This window comes from Corvus kubaryi, unplaced genomic scaffold (assembly GCF_017639235.1).
Source record: "Corvus kubaryi isolate FWS band 111438036 unplaced genomic scaffold, C.kubaryi_AGA036_p1.0 126, whole genome shotgun sequence".
Lineage (NCBI taxonomy): Eukaryota > Metazoa > Chordata > Aves > Passeriformes > Corvidae > Corvus > Corvus kubaryi.
In genome coordinates this window covers 2,117,990-2,136,516 of record NW_024580661.1, presented here as the reverse complement: position 1 = coordinate 2,136,516, position 18,527 = coordinate 2,117,990, and the positions used below count along the sequence as shown (strand labels likewise).

At 50.3% G+C, this 18,527-nt stretch overlaps 1 protein-coding gene across 3 annotated transcripts in view; it reads left to right on the top strand.

Annotated features, from left to right (window-relative positions):
• Positions 1-17,770, top strand: part of SGMS1 (sphingomyelin synthase 1) — a 66,749-nt gene extending 48,979 nt beyond the window's left edge. For all 3 annotated transcript variants that reach the window (XM_042021909.1, XM_042021920.1, XM_042021930.1), the window contains exons 3-7: positions 4,195-5,024; positions 9,071-9,188; positions 12,055-12,208; positions 12,886-13,052; positions 15,227-17,770. In XM_042021909.1, the coding sequence (XP_041877843.1) occupies positions 4,408-5,024; positions 9,071-9,188; positions 12,055-12,208; positions 12,886-13,052; positions 15,227-15,406 (1,236 nt within the window). In that variant the 5' untranslated portion in view covers positions 4,195-4,407 and the 3' untranslated portion in view covers positions 15,407-17,770. The remainder of the gene's footprint in view (positions 1-4,194; positions 5,025-9,070; positions 9,189-12,054; positions 12,209-12,885; positions 13,053-15,226) is intronic.
• The last annotated feature ends 757 nt before the right edge of the window (positions 17,771-18,527 follow it).

Below are 18,527 nucleotides of genomic sequence, written 5' to 3'. Positions count from 1 at the left end.
GAGCCAGGCTGGGAGAGCTGGGGCTGCTCACCTGGAGAGGAGAAGGCTCCAGGGAGAGCTCAGAGCCCCTTGCAGGGCCTAAAGGGGCTCCAGGAGAGCTGGAGAGGGACTGGGGACAAGGCATGGAGGGACAGGACACAGGGAATGGCTTCCCAGTGCCAGAGGGCAGGGCTGGATGGGATATTGGGAAGGAATTGTTCCCTGGGAGGATGGGCAGGCCCTGGCACAGGGTGCCCAGAGCAGCTGGGGCTGCCCCTGGATCCCTGGCAGTGTCCAAGGCCAGGCTGGACATTGGGGCTTGGAGCAGCCTGGGACAGTGGAAGGTGTCCCTGCCCATGGCAGGGGTGGCACTGGATGGGCTTTGAGGTCCCTCCCAAGCCAGATCATTCCATGATTCTGTGATTCTAAGTGTGGAGGAGTAACCAGCTGATGATTTCCTGGCTGATTATCTTATTCTTTAACCAAAAGCATGGATGCTCCTTGTGCCCAGCTGCACCTCAGGAGAAGAGAACAGGCCTTGACAGGCAGGGTTGTAACAGTGCACCCCCAAATACTCGTTTAACCCTCTGGGGTGGCCGTGGCCAAGGTGCAGATGGAAGCGGTGGTGGGAATTACTCCCCATGTTTTGAGTTAGCACTTCAGTGTTAGCTGAGAACGGGGGAAGAAGGGTCCTTTAAACACGAGGAGGTGCGACCTGGAGCCCATGATGAGGTTGTGTCATCCTGCTCACTCTCGTGTGGGTATTTTGAGGTACTGGTTTTCCACGGCATCATTATCGTGGTGCAGCTGCATTGTTATGATAATCACATTGTTATTTATAATTCCTTGTGGGGTTCAGGCTCCTCAGTGAGGCAGCTCTGCTGCGGAAGGAGGGAATTTTTAGTCACCCAGCCTAAAGAACCTGTGTCAGAGCTGGGGAGCTTTGTGTGTGCCCCATCCTCGTGGGACCATGCTGAGCCTGGGGATGTGGCCTGGCTGCAGCTCACACTGGTACCCACCTTCTGTCTTCAGCTTGTGTGGAGAGGAGGAGATCTTTTGTGGAAGCGAAGGAGTCAGTGAGGGCTGTTAGTCCCCTGGAGTTTCTGCAAAGCTCACCCCATCAAGCTTTCGTGGATACACCATAGGGAATGAGGAATTTTTAATGTGACAAGCTGGAAGGTGTGAGTAAAGGAGCTTTTTTGCCTATTCCTCCCCCATTAGGCTGTGAAAAACAGGCTTGGATGATAAGTGGTGTTAAAAATTTTAGTTGGTTTCCCCCATTTTAACTCTCAGTGAAAATGACTCGTCTCCATGGCCCATGTCCTTGGCAGAGGATTACCTTTCCTCTGAGCCTTGCTCCTGTGAGTATCACTTACTCTGCTTTTACGAAAGGTGCTTGATAGTGGTTTACTCTGGTGGTGTGAGAGCAGCGGGCTAGGGTTGCACATTTTGGAACTGATTGAAGTTTTCAGCAGTGTTGCCCAAACCTGCAGTTTTACTGCGAGACACACATTTGTTGGTTTTTGTCAGGCTGCCAGGCCAGGTATCCTGGGGTCACACCAGCATTTTGGGACTCTTGTGCCAGTATCTGAGTGCTATTTGCAGCTGGCAACAGATTTTTCCATCTGGAGCTCATCTTAGAACCTGCTGGCAACTTTGCATGGAGTGTAATCAGGGAATGGTTTAGGTTGGAAAAGCCCTCTAAGCTCATTGAGTTCAACCATTCCCCAGCTCTGCCCAGGCCACCACTGACCATGTCCCCAGGTGCCACATCTACAAATGTTATAAATGCCTCCAGGCAGGGATGGTGACTCTGCCACTGCCCTGGGCAGCCTGTTCCAGGGATGGACAACCTTTTCCGTGGAGAAGTTTTTCCCAGTATCCGATCTAATCCTTCCCTGGCAGTGGAGATGTAATTTGAAGGTTGGCTGCAGGCTCCCGAACGGTGTCTTTGGGGTCCTGAATCCTTAAAAATGTTGTCAGGAAGTTGCTCTGTCAGGAGGATAACAGTTCAGGGATTTGGGAAACTGGGATTCAGGCATTCCAGTGTTGAAGACTGACAAGGTTTAATATTGCCCCACCTCGTGGTGCCCGCAGAGTGCTCTGAGAGCCCCAAAGCCAGGCTGGGAAACAGCATGGGGAGCTGGGCCCTGCTGCAGGCCCAGAGGCCAGCTGGAGGAACAGCATTAAAGATAAAAAACTTTGGCTTTATCAACATCGTGAGGCACCGTCCTGGGAAGCAACAAGCCCACAGAGAAGTCTGTTAGCATTGTCTGCCGGGAATTTGTGCTGCCAGAGCCGGGGTTTGAGATGAGCACACGGAGACAGGCGGGTGGAGCTGAGCTGCTCCTCAGTCCGGCCTTGTTGAGCTTCTAATGTGGGCTACCATGCATAATTCAGGCCATCCCTTTTCCATGTTCAGAGCTCTGTAACTAAATACTGATTTGCTAAACACAACTTGAATAATGAAGCAATCTGTGGCTTGAAAGCCTTCCTCAGTACTGAAAGAAAAGGGAGCAAACGGAGCTGTATCCTCACTCCTGCTTTAAAACAACACAGATACTCACAAGGTAGAAGAGACATCTTCATCCCTGCTTGCTCGGTGGATTTAAATATGTGCACATTCCTGGGGTGCCCAGTAAGTGAGAGGTGGGCTGTCCAAAGTACTCCCAGTCCTTCCATCCAGAGCTTTTTCTTTCCTCAACCATCACGGTTCATTCCATGGAAAAACAGATTAAAAACTGCACCTCGTGTTTCTTGCTGAGCTTAGAGGTAACAGGTCAAAAAACAAACACATGTGCAGTGTGCTCACGTTTGCATAGGAGTAAAGCTCTGTATCTGTTCTGAGCCACTTCAACTCAAGTCGTGCCAGTAGGGTAAATTATTTTGGTTTTCCTCAGTCACAACTTTGCTCCCTTCGATGAAACACAAACACTTGGGAGCCTGTAAGAGGCTAAAAATATTCTTACAGCTGATAAAGGCTTGATCTGACTTCTGAAAATACAAAGTGGTTTTTTTCCCCTGTGCTCTTACCTTCTCACTTCGTGTTTATGATGCTGCAGCAGAGCACGTGGGCCGTGGGATGGTGGGGCTTCCACTGCTTTCATCTCCTTGCTCTGGACAGGAGCAGTTTTTGTTGGTTGAATAAATACCTCAGACCTGGGCATTTGCTGGTGGTGGTCACTGCCATTGCTGCCTTTTTTACTGCTTGTGTGTCAAAAATTTAGGAAGAGATTCCAAGCAAGTAACTTCCATGTTCTTGTAACCTTTGTGCTGGAAGCGATCAGTTTTGCTAAGCTATTTTTGTAATTCATTGGGTGGAGAAGTTTCTTACCTAGTTCCTCTTTTTTTTTTTAAAAAAAAAATCATTTTTCTCCTGGTTCCTTTTTTTTTGGCTGGTAGAAAACATTTCTTTGAATTGGAGCACTATACCTTGGAAACAGTCAAATATACCTCACAGAGCTGCTGAATACCTGCAGACCTAAGTGCTTTGGTTTCTTTTCAGGCTAATCTGTTTGATAATTGATTTTCCTGCTGGTGTTTTGGCCCAGAGACTAGATCCTTGCTTATCTACACCCATTTTTTGGTGTTGATGACTATATGTGACACCTGGAGGAGTTGTAGGGTGGGTTGGATGGGTCTTGGAGCAACCTGGTCTAATGGAAGGTGTCCCTGCCCATGTCAGGGGGGGAATGGGATGAGCTTTAAGGTCCTTTCCAACCCAAATCACTCTGGGATTTTGTCTTACGATTTTTGCCTTCCAGAATGAAAACCAGGTTTTGTATTCAATCACTAGTGCCTCACATTGCATTAAGATGCCAGTCTGTAAGGGGCAGAAAGGGTTTCTGCCACAAATAATACCGAAGATTTGCTCTGTAGCTCCTTAAATCCATGAGTATGATGATTGTAAGAGGACTTTGGGCGCTGCTCATGGACTAGAGCATAGAAGTAGAAAATACAACAAATACAGAGCAAGAAGGAGGCTTCCCACAGCTGCAAGGTGGTGTTAAATCTTTTAAGAAATCAGCAGCGAGCTGGGGAAGGACAGTGCTCTGTGTGTGAGGCTGGAGCTCAAATCTGCTGCTCTTTTCCCTCCGGAGTCTGTTGTCCATCCTGGGCACAGCTGGTTTTGTGCAGGAATTTTGGCTTTGGCCATGAACTGCAGGCTAAACGCCGTCCTAACGCCTGGTTTTGGGTTTTTCTCCCCCTCCCCAGGAAGAAGAATGCCAACACGGAGATGAAGTAGAGCGTCTCCTATGCTGGCCGCGGCGCCCGCACGCTGGTGTCGGCTGGGTGGGGACAGCTCTCGCCTCTGGCCAAACCCATTCCCAGGACAAGATGAAGCCAAGGAGGAGCTTCCCGCCGCTGTGCTGGAGCCGCAGTGACTGCTGCCCGCTTTAAAGCCCATGTGCCACCGTCCCTGGCGAGATGAAAGAAGTGGTGCTGTGGTCACCCGAGGAGGTGACCAGCTGGCTGATGGACAATGCCGTGCCGGAGTACTGTGAGCCCCTGAAGAGCTTCACTGGGCGGGACCTCATCAACCTGACGGAGGAGGATTTCAAGAAATCCCCTCTGTCCCGGGTGTCTTCCGACAGCGGCCAGCGGCTGCTGAACATGATCGAGGGGCTGAAGATGGCTCACCACATGGAGGCTCACAAGAACGGCCACGCCAACGGGCACATCCGCGCCGGCGACTCGGCGCGCCAGAACGGCTTCGGCGCCGCACTCAAGCTCAACGGGGTCCCCAACGGGTTCAAGAAGGAGATGATCAAGATCCCCATGCCAGAGCCGGAGCGCTCGCAGTATCCCATGGAGTGGGGCAAGACTTTCTTGGCTTTTATTTATGCACTTCTTTGTTTTGTCTTCACCACGGTGACTATCTCGGTGGTTCATGAACGAGTGCCTCCCAAGGAGGTGCAGCCTCCCCTCCCAGATGCATTTTTTGATCGCTTTGATCGGGTGCAATGGGCTTTTTCTATTTGTGAAATCAACGGCATGATCCTTGTAGGACTGTGGTTTGTTCAGTGGCTGCTCTTAAAATACAAGTAAGTAAAACCTTTTCAAAACCTGAGTGCTTCTGACAGCTTTGGGGAGGGCAGCTTTTGGACACAGTCTCAAGCTGCGCCAAGGGTTGGATGTCAGGAAAAAGTTCTTTACTGAAAGAGTGATAAAGATCTGGAATTGTCTGCCCGGGGAGGTGATGGAGTCACCATCCCTGGATGTGTCTAAAAAAAGATTGGATGTGGCACTCAGTGCCATGGTTTAGTTGAGATGGTGTTAGGGCATGGGTTGGACTCGGTGATCTTGAAGGTCTCTTCCACCCTGGTGATTGCGTGATTCTGTGATGCTGGTTTGCATCCAAACAAAATGAAGCTCCTTTTGATCTTCTTATCTCGGTTTTCAAAGCCGAAATAGCTATCACCCAGTGTGAGCTGCTGTGCAGAAGGCAGAAATCCAAATGTTCCCTAAGAAACTAAGCAATGCCCCTGCTTGTGTTTCCCTGCATGGTTAACTTGAAACTTTTTCATGTGTGAGAAGCCATGGATTGGGTGAAATGATGTTCTGAACTCACTGTTCGTTCAGAGGGAGCCCAGGTCATGCTGTTGTGAGGGCAGCTGTGAACCAGGATCCAAGGGAATGGCTGGAGCTGTGCCAGGGCAGGCTGAGGCTGGAGATGAGGGAAAGGCTCTTCCCCCAGAGGGTGCTGGGCACTGCCCAGGCTCCCCAGGGAATGGGCAGTGCCCCGAGGCTGCCAGAGCTCCAGGAGCGTTTGGACAGCGCTGCCAGGGATGCCCAGGCTGGGGTTGTTGGGGTGTCTGTGCAGGGCCAGGAGCTGGGCTGGGTGATCCCTGTGGGACCCTTCCAGCTCAGCACATTCCATGATTTTAAACCCAAACAGCTAGAGGAGGTGGTGTGGGATTGCCCTCAAGAAGGAAGTGCAGGTTAACAGGACCATGCCAGAGATCAAACACCCTGTGGTGGAGCCGAGCAGAGCCTGTAGGTGAAGAGCAGCAGAACCCTTGGAGATGTTGAAGCAGTGAGATGTGGGTTGAGTTGATGATAACCTCCATGTGTTGGTGGTGTCACTGGCAGATGGGAAGGTCGCCCCCTCTCCCCATTTGCTTTGGTGTGTTCATTTTTATTTATGTTACAGAATCACAGAATGTTTGGGGTTGGAAGGGACCCTAAAGATCATCCCATTCCAACCCCCTGTCATGGGAAGTCCCCTTTAGAAGGGCCTTTTCTGGTGTTAGGGGAAGGTGTCACTGAGCTTGGTCGGTGTATGCACTGATCACTGAATGCTTCAAAGACCAAAATCCCTCTCTTCTATCCATGAGCAGAGGGATCAAAGTCCGAGAGGCCCAAGCTGAGCTGAGCAGCAGAAAGGGAAGAGCAGGAGAGGTGCTGGCAGGAGCAGGAGCCCAGCGGGGTGGCTTTATCTGGAGGACCTCGTTCTTGTGGCTTTGGATGGTGCACACCCAAGGGGTGGTGACTGCTACAGAAAGAGCTGAATCTCTTTTGTGGTGTGGTGTGGGTTATGCCCTCCCTTTGAAACTTCTTTCAGGAATAAAGGGCCAGGGCATTGGGCCAGGTGGACCTTCCTCACTTCAGCTTCCCCTGGATCCCTGGCAGTGTCCAAGGCCAGGCTGGACATTGGGGCTTGGAGCAGCCTGGGACAGTGGGAGGTGTCCCTGCCCATGGCAGGGGTGGCACTGGATGGGCTTTGAGGTCCCTTCCAATCCAAACATTCTGTGATTGCATAATTCTAACACTGTCCATGGCGTGGGGCTGGGCTGGTGTCTCTCCAGGAGGCAGGAGCAGGTCTGGGCTGGGCACTCTGGAGTTTCCACAGGGAGCTCGAGGAAGCTGCTGAGGCAGGTTAACTTCTCTGGGAAGCATTCCCAGGTGCTGTGGGAGAAGCACAATGCCGGGATTGGCCCTGAGGGTCCCTCGTGGGACTGAAGGAGCAGCGTGCTCCCTGCTGAGGTCTGCAGAGCTGGAATGGAGTTCTCTGGGCCAGGAATAAGGGTGGAGCTTGTGCTCGCTGGCTGGCTCTGAGTCTCACAAGCACACAACTCCTCTGGAGAAAGGGAAATACAAAAAAAAAAATATTTTTTCTTTATATTACAGTGCAGAGCTCTCTCAGACTTTTCCTAAGGTAAAATATGCCAAATCCAGCTAAATCAAGTGGTAATTTTAATTTTACAAAGTTCATTGCTCCATAAAATGCTGCCACTTCTTTGGTCTCTCAAAATACCATGCTGCTCAGTCTTTAATCCCTACTCCTCCATTTGCCTTTATGTTATAAGGAAAAAAGCAGGTTCATGTCTGGTTCTAAAAGCCACAAGGGTGAGATCTGAGAGGAAAATCTCTGCACAGGAAAACCCCTGCCCCACTGGAATGGTGCCCTCCACACTTAAATTTCAGTCCACGGAGCAACATTAATAATTATAATTCTTGACTCGCAGCTTTGTCCATGTTTACACGAGGAGAGGGAAGAGAAAAATCTGGAATACTGTGCTCCAGCAGTGGGCACTCCAGTGCAAAATGTGTTTGCACTGCAAGAGTTGAAGCTTTCCTGATAAATCAAAGACACTGGAGGTGCTACTGGCCTGGCACTGCAGAGTCACAGTCCTCCAAGAGCAGAGCACTCCACTTTAATAACTCTGCCAAAAGCGCTGAAAAATTTCAGAGATGGCCAATTTTGAGTTTCGAAAGAGCTCAACTTGATAGGAATATTATTTTTTTAAAAGTGAGCAGAACAGCAACAAATGAATTCCAGTGCCTGAAAGGGGAACCTCCAAGAAAGAAGGAGAGAGACTCTTTAGAAGGGCCTGGAGGGACAGGACTCAGGGAGTGGCTTCCCAGTGCCAGAGGGCAGGGATGGATGGGAGATTGGGAAGGAATTGTTGGCTGTGAGGGTGGGCAGGCCCTGGCACAGGGTGCCCAGAGCAGCTGGGGCTGCCCCTGGATCCCTGGCAGTGTCCAAGGCCAGGCTGGACATTGGGGCTTGGAGCAGCCTGGGACAGTGGGAGGTGTCCCTGCCCATGGCAGGGGTGGCACTGGGTGGGCTTTGAGGTCCCTTCCGATCCAGTCTGTCCTTGGATTCTGTGAATGCCAGAACCTGCAGCTTGAAATGGCTGTAACTGCAAAAAACAATGATTTAAAATGAACCCAAACCTACAGTGTCTGTAACCAGTGGAACACAAAGGGTGATTAACTGCTGTAATTGGATTTGCCCCTGATTTTTGTAACCCTGGCAGTGATCTCTCCTCAGGATCTCTCCAGAGGTTGCTCCTGTCCTGGTTTAATTGTCTTTCTTTGAGGTGTTTTTACCTGTTACGCTGGTGGGGCAGGTTTGGGGCTGGCTGTCCCTCCTGAGCCCATCCTATACCCCGGGTGCTCTTTCTGGTTCTGCAGAAGCACCTCACAGTACACCAAATCTGCATCTGCCCTCTCTGTGAACATCAGCCCTCACTAATAAATATCTCTGCAGCTGTGGCTGCTGAGTGGCTTCCCTGCAAACAGCCTGTCCTGCAGCCAGAGCAGCTCTGCATTTTTATTTGGGAGCTTTCCTTGCCCATGTGAATTGCTCCCTTTATAATGCTGCTCAGGAAAGATGTGTTCTCTCACTCCTCTGGGTTGTACAGGAGACCCTTTGTAATCACTGAACTGTGTGTCAGCTGAAATAAACCTCCTCCTTTTCATCTTAGAATGAAAATTCTGTAACTTCATGCCCTGCCTCGAATAGGAAATTAGTGACAGCCACAGCTAACGGAGGGGTGTGGGGCATAAATCCCCTTTAATGTCCTCAGCACCCAATCTGCGCAGGCTTTTGCGTCCTAATCCTCAGATTTCCTGTAATCACTTCCATGGATTTGCAGTGTGAGTTGAGTTGCTCCTGTGTTCCTGGCCTGGAAGGCGTGGGAATACTTGTGGAGTAGTTCAGCATTCCCAGGTGTAAGCCGATAGTGTCATGAGTTTCCAAAGCATCAGGAGAAAACAGCTGCTGGTTTGTTTTATTTACCTTTGTGGATTCTGATTGCCTTGAGTGACCTCCTTATTTTTGCCTGTTTTTTCTCGCTGCCAGGTCTATAATTAGCAGAAGATTTTTCTGTATAGTTGGCACACTATACCTGTACCGGTGTATTACCATGTATGTGACTACACTCCCAGTACCTGGAATGCATTTCAAGTGTTCTCCAAAGGTAAACTCCTTCTGGCTGCCTTGCTGTGCTCTAACCTGTGTGTTTCCCCCTCGCCCTGCTGTTCCCAAAACTGCTTTCTCAAGAAGTGTTTCTGAGGGAGGGGATTCTGCCCCTCTGCTCTGCCCTCATGAGACCCCCCCGGAATTCTGTGCACAGTTCTGGTGCCTCCAACACAAGAAGGACATGGAACTGTTGGAGCAGGTCCAGAGGAGGCCACTGAGTTGCTGAGGGGACTGGAGCACCTCCCCTCTGGAGCCAGACTGGGAGAGCTGGGGCTGCTCAGCCGGGAGAGGAGAAGGTTGTGGGGAGAGCTCACAGCTCCTTCCAGGGTCTCAAGGGATACAGGGAAACTGGAGAGGGACCCTGCAGCAGGAACTGGAGGGACAGGACACAGGGAATGGCTTCCCAGTGCCAGAGGGGACAGGATTAGATTGGGTGTTATGAAGGAATTGTTCCCTGGGAGGGTGGGCAGGGCCTGGCACAGGGTGCCCAGAGCAGCTGGGGCTGCCCCTGGATCCCTGGCAGTGTCCAAGGCCAGGCTGGACATTGGGGCTTGGAGCAGCCTGGGATAGTGGGAGGTGTCCCTGCCCATGGCAGGGGTGGAATGGGATGAGCTTTAAGCCCAAACCAGCCCAAACCATTTGATGATTTTAATTTGAGAAAGTTGGTTTGGTGTGACAGGGACACCCTTCTGCTGCTCTCTGGCTGCCCTCCCAGTGGAGGTGTTGACAAGTGCTGTGGGGCAGTGCAGGAATTCCCACCCTTTTCAAAGCACTGAGTTACCCAATTTCCATGGCGTTTTCAGCTCATTTGCATGATCAGCGTGTTCCTGTCCCCACTGAAGGAGTTGAAGGTGTGCAACCTGTGCCAGGTGTGAGTCACCGATTTCTAGAGAAACACACACCTCAGTGTGTCAAATGCAGATGTGGTTCATGGTTGAAAATGGCCCAAAAAGACTTTCCTAAGGCTGTCTCCTGCCCATATTTTTGCAATTCTGTTAGCACAGGGACTTCTCACCTCCTCCCCAATCTAGCACTGCCTCTGAGAGATAAATTAGGCTTGTGAAAGCCGTGGCTGAAACCAGGCTGCTGGGACAGAGGTGCTTGGGCAAGACCCTTGTGGTCAGCCTGGAAGGGTAATTCACGTGCTCAGGGTGGAGATGGGACAGGGCTGGTGCTGTTGAATCCATCTCTGGTCACCCCAGCATTGCTGGAACCCTGGTCCTCACTGCAGTTCCTGGGGCTGGCTGTGCTGTGACTCAGTTGAAGCAGGAGAAAGGGCAGAAGCACAGCCATAAATCAGGTGTCAGGTTGTAGAAGCCCTGATGTACAGGCAGTAAAATCCTGCTCGGACTTGATCCACGCACTGTCACTGTTTAGGTGAGGATTGGCACATCCAAAATGCTTTGGTTCCTCGGGGAAGTCCAGCCAGGGTTTGCCAAGGCAGAGCCTTTGTGGCGTTTGGAGGGATTTTGGAAAGAGAAGTGAGTGGGAGAGGAGTCAACACTGTGTTTGAGCAGTCTGCTGCTAGGAAATGAAACCAGAAAGAACGCAGGTATTTATGGGCTGAAGTGAATAAATCTGCTGGTTTTGGGAATTTATGGCGTTGGCAAATCCTTCTCATTACTCAAGCAGAGACAAGCTGAGGGCCCTGATAAGATTAAGGATAAAGCTGGGTTTTCTTGAAAGCTCTAAATGTGCTGGTGGGAAAAGAATAACCTCTCAACACCTTATTGAGTTCTGTGTGATTGTGAAAAGTGGGCTTTGGGGAGCAGTTTAGTGTTTGTGAGCAACTGTTAGCAGGAAATGTTTAATTCCTGCAAAGGAACTTGCTCAAGTCTGTCAGAAATTATTAATTTCCACTTCTTAAAGCAAGGCCAAGCTTTAAAATAAAAGCATAATGGCCAGCCTGGGGGATCTGTGTTTCCTTCTGACAGTTCAATGGTGTCCATGGATTTTCAAACACCATAAAATGAGGTGAGGATGCAGCACATGTGCGTTGATCCATTAGTCCTGCACTGGTCCCTGCTTCCCGATGGGTCCCAGAGGTCCTCCACACATCCTGGTTGTCCCATGCCATGCATTTTTTGTAGATTTGTTTTGGGCTTGGCTTAGAGCTGGGAGCAGCAAAAGTCTTGGGCAGTGCCAGCTGCCCTCGGTCACTCGGGAGAGGGAGCAGAGTGTCCTCATGGGAGGGACTTGGTTTGCTTGGATTTGGCTTTCCTTGGGCAAACCGGAGTTTTTTCAGGAATGCTCCGTGAGCCAGTGCCATGGGTTGGGGGTGGGTCAGAGCAGATCCAGTGGGTGTGGAGGGAGATCCCCGTTTTGGGCTGCTGTGGATTCACAGCACAAGTCTGGCACCGTGCTCTGACAGACACCGCAGATGTTTCTGTTGGAATGGGAAGTGGAAAGAAATAATCTTGCAGACTTTTCCAAGGCCTTAGGGTTTGGAGTGAGATGCTCTTCTGTTCATCAGATCCTGTTTTGGCAGCTGGCTGTAGAGCCCGGGCAGTTCCTCCTGGTTTCTGTTGGACGATCACCAGGAGGGCCTGCGCCGTTACCAACAATGTGAACCAAGTTAAACCTCATTTACTTTAGAGTGTGCTGCCTCTTGAACAGGAGGAAAATCTCACCTGAGCACCAGCTACAAGAGGTGCAAAGCATCAAAACACTCCTGTCTCATTTCCAGTCTTTTTCCTGCTAGAAATGTGCTTCCAGCTCTTGGGAAAGGCTGTGGATTTACCTGGTGATTGATCTTGTGGATCAAAGCAGAAAGGTAGAAGAGCTGAAAGGCCAAATTGCTGCTTGAAACCATTGCTCTGAGCTGTGGTATTTTAGTGTGCTTTTGTGTTTTGCTCTTCCACCAGCTCTTTGGAGACTGGGAATCTCACCTGCGAAGGATAATGAAGTTGATTGCTGGCGGAGGCTTGTCCATCACGGGCTCCCACAACATGTGTGGGGACTACCTGTACAGCGGCCACACCGTCATCCTCACCCTCACCTACCTGTTCATCAAAGAGTGTGAGTGCCCTGCTGTTCTCCTGCTGTGTAATTCCTTCCTGGCTGAGGAGTTTCTCTTTGCTCACTGGTGAACACAGTTCGAGTTAAAATACCTGCATTTTCCACCACGACAGGAAATGGCCTCAGGCTGCACCAAAAGTTGGATACCAGGGAAAAATTCTTCACCAGAGGGGTTGTAATGGTTTGCGTTGGAAGGGACCTTAAAGCCCATGTCATCCCACTCCCTGCCATGGGCAGGGACACCTCCCACTGTCCCAGGCTGCTCCAAGCCCCAGTGTCCAACCTGGCCTTGGACACTGCCAGGGATCCAGGGGCAGCCCCAGCTGCTCTGGGCACCCTGTGCCAGGGCCTGCCCATCCTCCCAGGGAACAATTCCTTCCCAATACCCCATCTAAACACAAACAGGTTAATTTGACTGGCCAGGGTATATTATATCTTTCTTATAAGAAAGATTTCATAACCTTTCTAATTTCCAAGGATCTCATTACCCTGAGTACAATTTTAAGTTACACCTTAAGAGGGTGATACTTGTTTTGTGATCTCAGCATTCCTGCCCTTAATCTCAGCACAGGCATCTCTGTGTCAGCCAGGATTGCAGTCCATGACCTCTGCTAATCACAGCAGCAGTCCTGATAAGGTTCCACTTGGAAGTAACCCCTGCCTGTGCTTCTTTGCAGATTCCCCACGGCGACTCTGGTGGTACCACTGGCTCTGCTGGGCGCTCAGCATGGTGGGGATGTTCTGCATCCTCCTCGCTCATGACCACTACACTGTGGACGTGGTGGTGGCTTACTACATCACTACAAGGCTATTCTGGTGGTATCACACAATGGCCAACCAGCAAGTGAGTGCCTCCCACTCCTTGGATGCTCCTGCTGTAGTCTGGTTTGGGGGGGGGGAGGAATATCCAGGCTCACCCGTGTCCTGTGGAGAGTCCCTCTCTTCCCCTCGCCGTTGGGTTTGTAGGGGAGAAAGAGGCATCCTTATTTGGGTTCTTCTTGTGTCTTGACCACAAAAATATGGGACTGTCTTCCCAAAGGCAGGCAGGGCTCTGCTTCCCCTGGGTAACCTCAGTCTTTGAAGTCCTTCTGAACTGGGGCCAGGTGGCCACATTTGTGATAGAACAACAAACCACTGAGATTCTTTTGCCTTGGGTTTTTTTTGTGTGGTTGTTGAGGCCAGCTGGGGTTTTCTTATGTTCTGTGGCTTGTGCCACAGGTCTCTCGAGGAATAGTAGGAGGCCTCGCTAAAAATGGAAAGTTTTTGAAAGTGTTTCCAAGGGGTGGCAAGTTCTTCTGGCTGATGAACTGGAGCAGTCAGGGAGAAGCTGACAATGCTGAGGAAGTGAAACCTCCCCTGCTGGGCCAGGGCAGGCTCAGGCTGGAGATGAGGGAAAGGTGCTTCCCCCAGAGGGTGCTGGGCACTGCCCAGGCTCCCCAGGGAATGGGCACGGCCCCGAGGCTGCCAGAGCTCCAGGAGCGTTTGGACAGCGCTGCCAGGGATGCCCAGGCTGGGGTTGTTGGGGTGTCTGGGCAGGGCCAGGGGCTGGATCCATGATTCTTGGGGATCTCTTCCATCTGTGGGTGTTCCATGATTCTGTGAGACAAAATGCACAAGTCTTTCCTGGTGATAGCAGACAAGGGAGTTAGGAGACATTTTTAGGTCCCTAACAGCATATTGGTGTCCAAATATTTTCTGTGCTCGTGGCCAAAGATCTTTTGCTCGTCTGTGGCATATGCTGTTAGTTGTGTTTAACAAAGACCCACTGCGATGGTAGGAGACGAGTTAATATTGTGACAGTGCAGATTTATAGCTCCTATCACAGAACTGTCACGGAATGGCCTGGGCTGGAAGGGGCCTTAAAGATCATCAGGCTCCAGCCCCCTGAAGGCCCTGTAGCTGCCAGCTCGTTTTTGCAGTGGTTTGGTGCTGCTTGAAGCAATAGGGCACAGCCAAGCCCTGTGGTGCATTTCCACCCCAAATGCCCAATTGCAAATGAGGTGCCCTTTGGTGGTCAGTCAGCTTGGGAGGCACCGTGTTCCACAGGAGTCTGTGCCCACACTCTGCAGCTCGTGTCCCACAGCCCCAGAGGATTCTTGGGTGCTCAGAACATGTCTGCTGAGTGGCTGTGCTTCCAGGCTGGAAGAGCTGGAGTCAGGGTGGCCCTGAGTCCTGCTGAGGACTTGCTTCAGCAGAGCCCTTGGTGTGGAAACGTTCCTGTTCTGCTGCCTGATGTGACTCAGGAGGTGGCTCAACACTGCTTCCCTGAGCTGCCAGGATGTTGGGAAAGGCCAGTGCCTGGATCCTTCCTGAGCACACATTGCTGTGCTGCTCTCTCCTTCCTCGTGCTGGGGCTTGTGCCCAGCCTTAAAATTAAAAGCAACAGTGGATTTATGTGACATGTGAGCTTGACATGGAGATTAAGCTCAGTGTACAAGCCCTGTGCTTGTGTATTCCCTTTGGGTGGGTGGATACAGGGATCCCTGGCTCTGGCATAGAAAATAGGCAGCAGGGGTGTTGGATAGTTCCATCGGGGCCTGCCCACTGCTTGTGTCTGAGCTGGGCCTTGCTCATGGCTGAGAGAAGCAGAGGGTGGGCGAGAGCAGTCTGGGAGCGTGTGGAGGGCAGGGCAGGGTTCTGACCTCCTCCAGATGGGTTGGGATGTGCCCTGCTCATGGCTCCACAGGCACACAGCCAGGCTCCACAAAGTGATTCCCAAGCTACCTGGAATTGCAGAGGCGCTTACGGAACAGCCGTGCTTTGGGATGGCATTTTCATTCCCAAGGGAGAGGAGACACCGGTCTTTGGGCCACTCCTTCCTTTCCTGTGGGCCCATCAAACAACTGAGGTCCTGTAGACAGGGGTGAGCAACGTTTGGTGTGTGTGGGGAGGCTGGGAGCCGTTTGGGAAGTGAGATTTTGGGAGCAGCAGGAAGCGGAACAGCAGCGATGAACGGCCGTGAGCGAATAAATGAGCTGCCCTTGGGTAATCCTCTTTTCTGTCCTTGTCCCCCTGCAGGTGCTAAAAGAAGCTTCCCAAACTAACCTCCTTGCAAGGGTCTGGTGGTACAAGCCCTTCCAGTACTTTGAGAAGAATGTCCAAGGGATTGTACCTCGCTCCTACCACTGGCCCCTGCGGTGTCCGGCGCTGGCGCGGGGCCGGCAGGTCAAGTACAGCCGCCTGGTGAGTGACACGTAACAGCGTCACCCCAGCCCGGGAAAGGACCTGTCCCAAGTGCTCACAACTCCAAGAGAAGATGCCATAAACAAAAATCCACCGCTCCCTAACCCTTTCTTTAGCAGCTCCCTGGACCTGACCTGTTCAGTTACCTGGTAAGCACTGTGATCTTTTTTTCTCTCCAAAGGATCTGCGTTGGACAACAATAAAGAGAATTTAACTTATCACGCACTGTTACACATTTCTTGTTGATAGAGTTGGGATTTGCATTTGCCCATCACCATGTTCCTTTGTATATGATGCGACAACATAAATGAAAAGCTTTTATATCATAAGTTCTGGTCTTTCCAGTCACGTCTGGGAACAAAGCATATTATTTTCTTGGGAAAACATACTTTTCATATCTCTTGCCCCAAAGATTGGGCTGTAAGCCATTTTCTAGCAAATGACTATATGAAGGTTTCTAAATACCTGCCTTGGGTGAAATCAAGAAATCTTTCTACCTGTTGCACCGCGCTACGAATAAGATGATAGACACAGAAAGGTTTGCTAAATCCTGATTTTGTAGAATCTGCAGTGACTGACTGTGTCAAAGAAGTGCAAAAAAAAGAAAAGAAAACAAGCAAACAAGAAAAAAAACACAAAAAAAAAAAGAGAGAAAAAAATGTAAAGTGATTTTCTAAGTATTTCCTAACTTTATTTTTCAAAATGTGTATGAAAAAAAAATTAAATTTAAAAAAGATTTTTACATGTCAGAGAACAGAGAGTTAAAAAATTTAAAGAAAATGCTTCTTGGGAGAGAGAGAGATTTGTCTATGTTTCTAGTGCCTTTCTTGTCTTGATTGTATGGTCAGTAGGCAGTCTTAAATGTTTTTATTTAAAATAAAGTATTCCATGAAAGCAGAATTATATATACTGTATAATTACTAATTTTTGCATTTATAGCTAAATTAAACTGGAAATTTACTTATAATGTTGAAATTGCCACGTGTAGGGAAAAACCTCCCACCCCACCAAATAAAAAGGGTCCGACCTTGCTCACACATTGCGGGCAGGTCAAGCTAAAAAAGTATCTCTTTATTGTCTACTTCGTAGCTGGATTTTAAAAAGCAAAACAGCCATGAATTCCTGTTTTTTAAGAATTTTACAAATGATCACTGAGTGAACTACGAATGGTTTCTCCATCCCCTATCGAAGTGTTGTTGAAAAACAACAAAGATAATCTATTTCTTTAAAATATTTGTGCAGAAACTGCATGTAATTCTAAGTTTTCACTCCTACCATACATACTGTATGTTTGGGGAAGTCTCCTATCCTAAACTTGCCAATGTGCAGAACAAAAAATAGTTTTTTTAAAAAAGAATGAAGAAGAGAAAAATATATATAAAAATATATATATATCCATTCTGTATTTTACGTGAAGCAGAGTTATCTTCTGTAGGTTTTTCGTGTATTCACAAGGTGATATTTGTATTGTAAAACAGCAATGGTGAAGGAAAATAAAAAAGGCTTTTGAAAAATGTAGTTTCCTTTATCTTCTTAATATTCAGTTGAAATTTAAAGCTGGGTTTATTCTTGCAAACCTTGCCTTTAAGTTGATGTTATTGCACTGTAGGGCCATCCGATGTGGACTGTATGGAAACTGCATTGATGTGGAATTGCTGTTGGGCAAAACAGTGCCTTATCTGAAATAAATGCTATGCAATCGATGAGCGCGAGTGGGTGGGAGGAGCCTTCCTGGGAGCCATCTCCAGGCCTTGAAAAATCTACCCCGAACTGCTGGGATGCAGCACAGGGCAGGGTGGGCATCCCTTCCCCTGGGAACTGCCACTCCTGGGCCCTGGACAGCAGAAGAGAAAAGAGAAGCTAATTTCTGTGTGTCCGTGGTGGTGAAAGTGTCATTTCTTCCTTCTTTTCTGATTTTTGGGGATGCTTTGTCTCCACTTCTCTTCCCTGTTCCTCAGCCTGGGCCAAAACCTGCCTTGGAGAGCTGGCAGGGTGTTGCTTGGGATGCTGAACCAAGAGCAGCCCATTCCTTATCAGTTCTCTGTCTCCCGGGCAGGGAGGGAGGGAGGGATGCGAGGAGGGAGGGGGCTCCTGGCCAAACCCTTTGCAACAGCGTTTGCAGAGCCAGGTGGGAATTCAGGGCTCAGCTCTGCCTTCAGTTCACGGCTTTGCCTTGGCAACGTCGGGGTTAAAAGTCGGTTTTTAAACAGCCCAGCCTCACCCCGAGCTGACTTTTGAGCTGATTTTTGAGAGAGTTCACGCTCCCAGAGTAAGCTGAGGAGTAGATTTTTCAAGACCTGGCATCACGCACATCCGAACCATTGACATAAGTAAATGTATGGATATATATGCACATGACATTAAATGGAATCTGCTGAATCCTGCCTTGTGGTGTCTGACTTCCTGCACGGCTCTGGTTCCACACGGCCCCACCTGTGCCACAGCGGGGCTGCTGCCTCGGGAAGGGAGCCTGGGAATGGGGCACAGGGGGCTCAAGGCTGCTGGCTCCGGAGGAGGGGCCCGGGGATGGATTTGGGACAGAACTGCTGTGCATTGGCTCAATCCAGGCCGTGGAGTTTGTGCTGCCTTGTTCTCCTCCTTCCCAGGGAACATCTGCCCGGCAGCTCTGGCTGGCTGGGGTGGGACATGGCCTGGGGTCAGGGCGACCTTCAGCCTTGTGCTGATGGCCAGAATCCCACATTTCGCCCCGCATCCCCCTCAGACCTCAGGTAGGATCCGTCTACAGCTATCCCTCAGCCTCTGCTGTCCGGAGAGCGCAGCCGGGGGGTGCTGGGGCTCCTCTGCCATCCCTGGACACCACACTGGCCCGTGAGCTCTGTGCTCCTGGGCTGAGATCCTCGGGTGACTTCCAGGGACAATCCTGTCCCAGTTAGAGGCTGAACCACCACTGAAGTGATTCCTTTGCCGTGGACACTGGTGCGTTGTTGCCTCTCCCTTGGGTAGGGAAGCTCCTGCTGCTCCTGCTGCTCCTGCTTTGCTTGGTGCCTGTCAGAGAGGTGAGCACAGCAAACTGTGAGTCTGTAAAAGCTGGAATCCAGCGTTGTGCTGCCTCAGTCCAGCAGAACTCGTGGATCTCCCCACGCTGTGCCAGTAAAGCCATCCTCTGTGGCCTCCA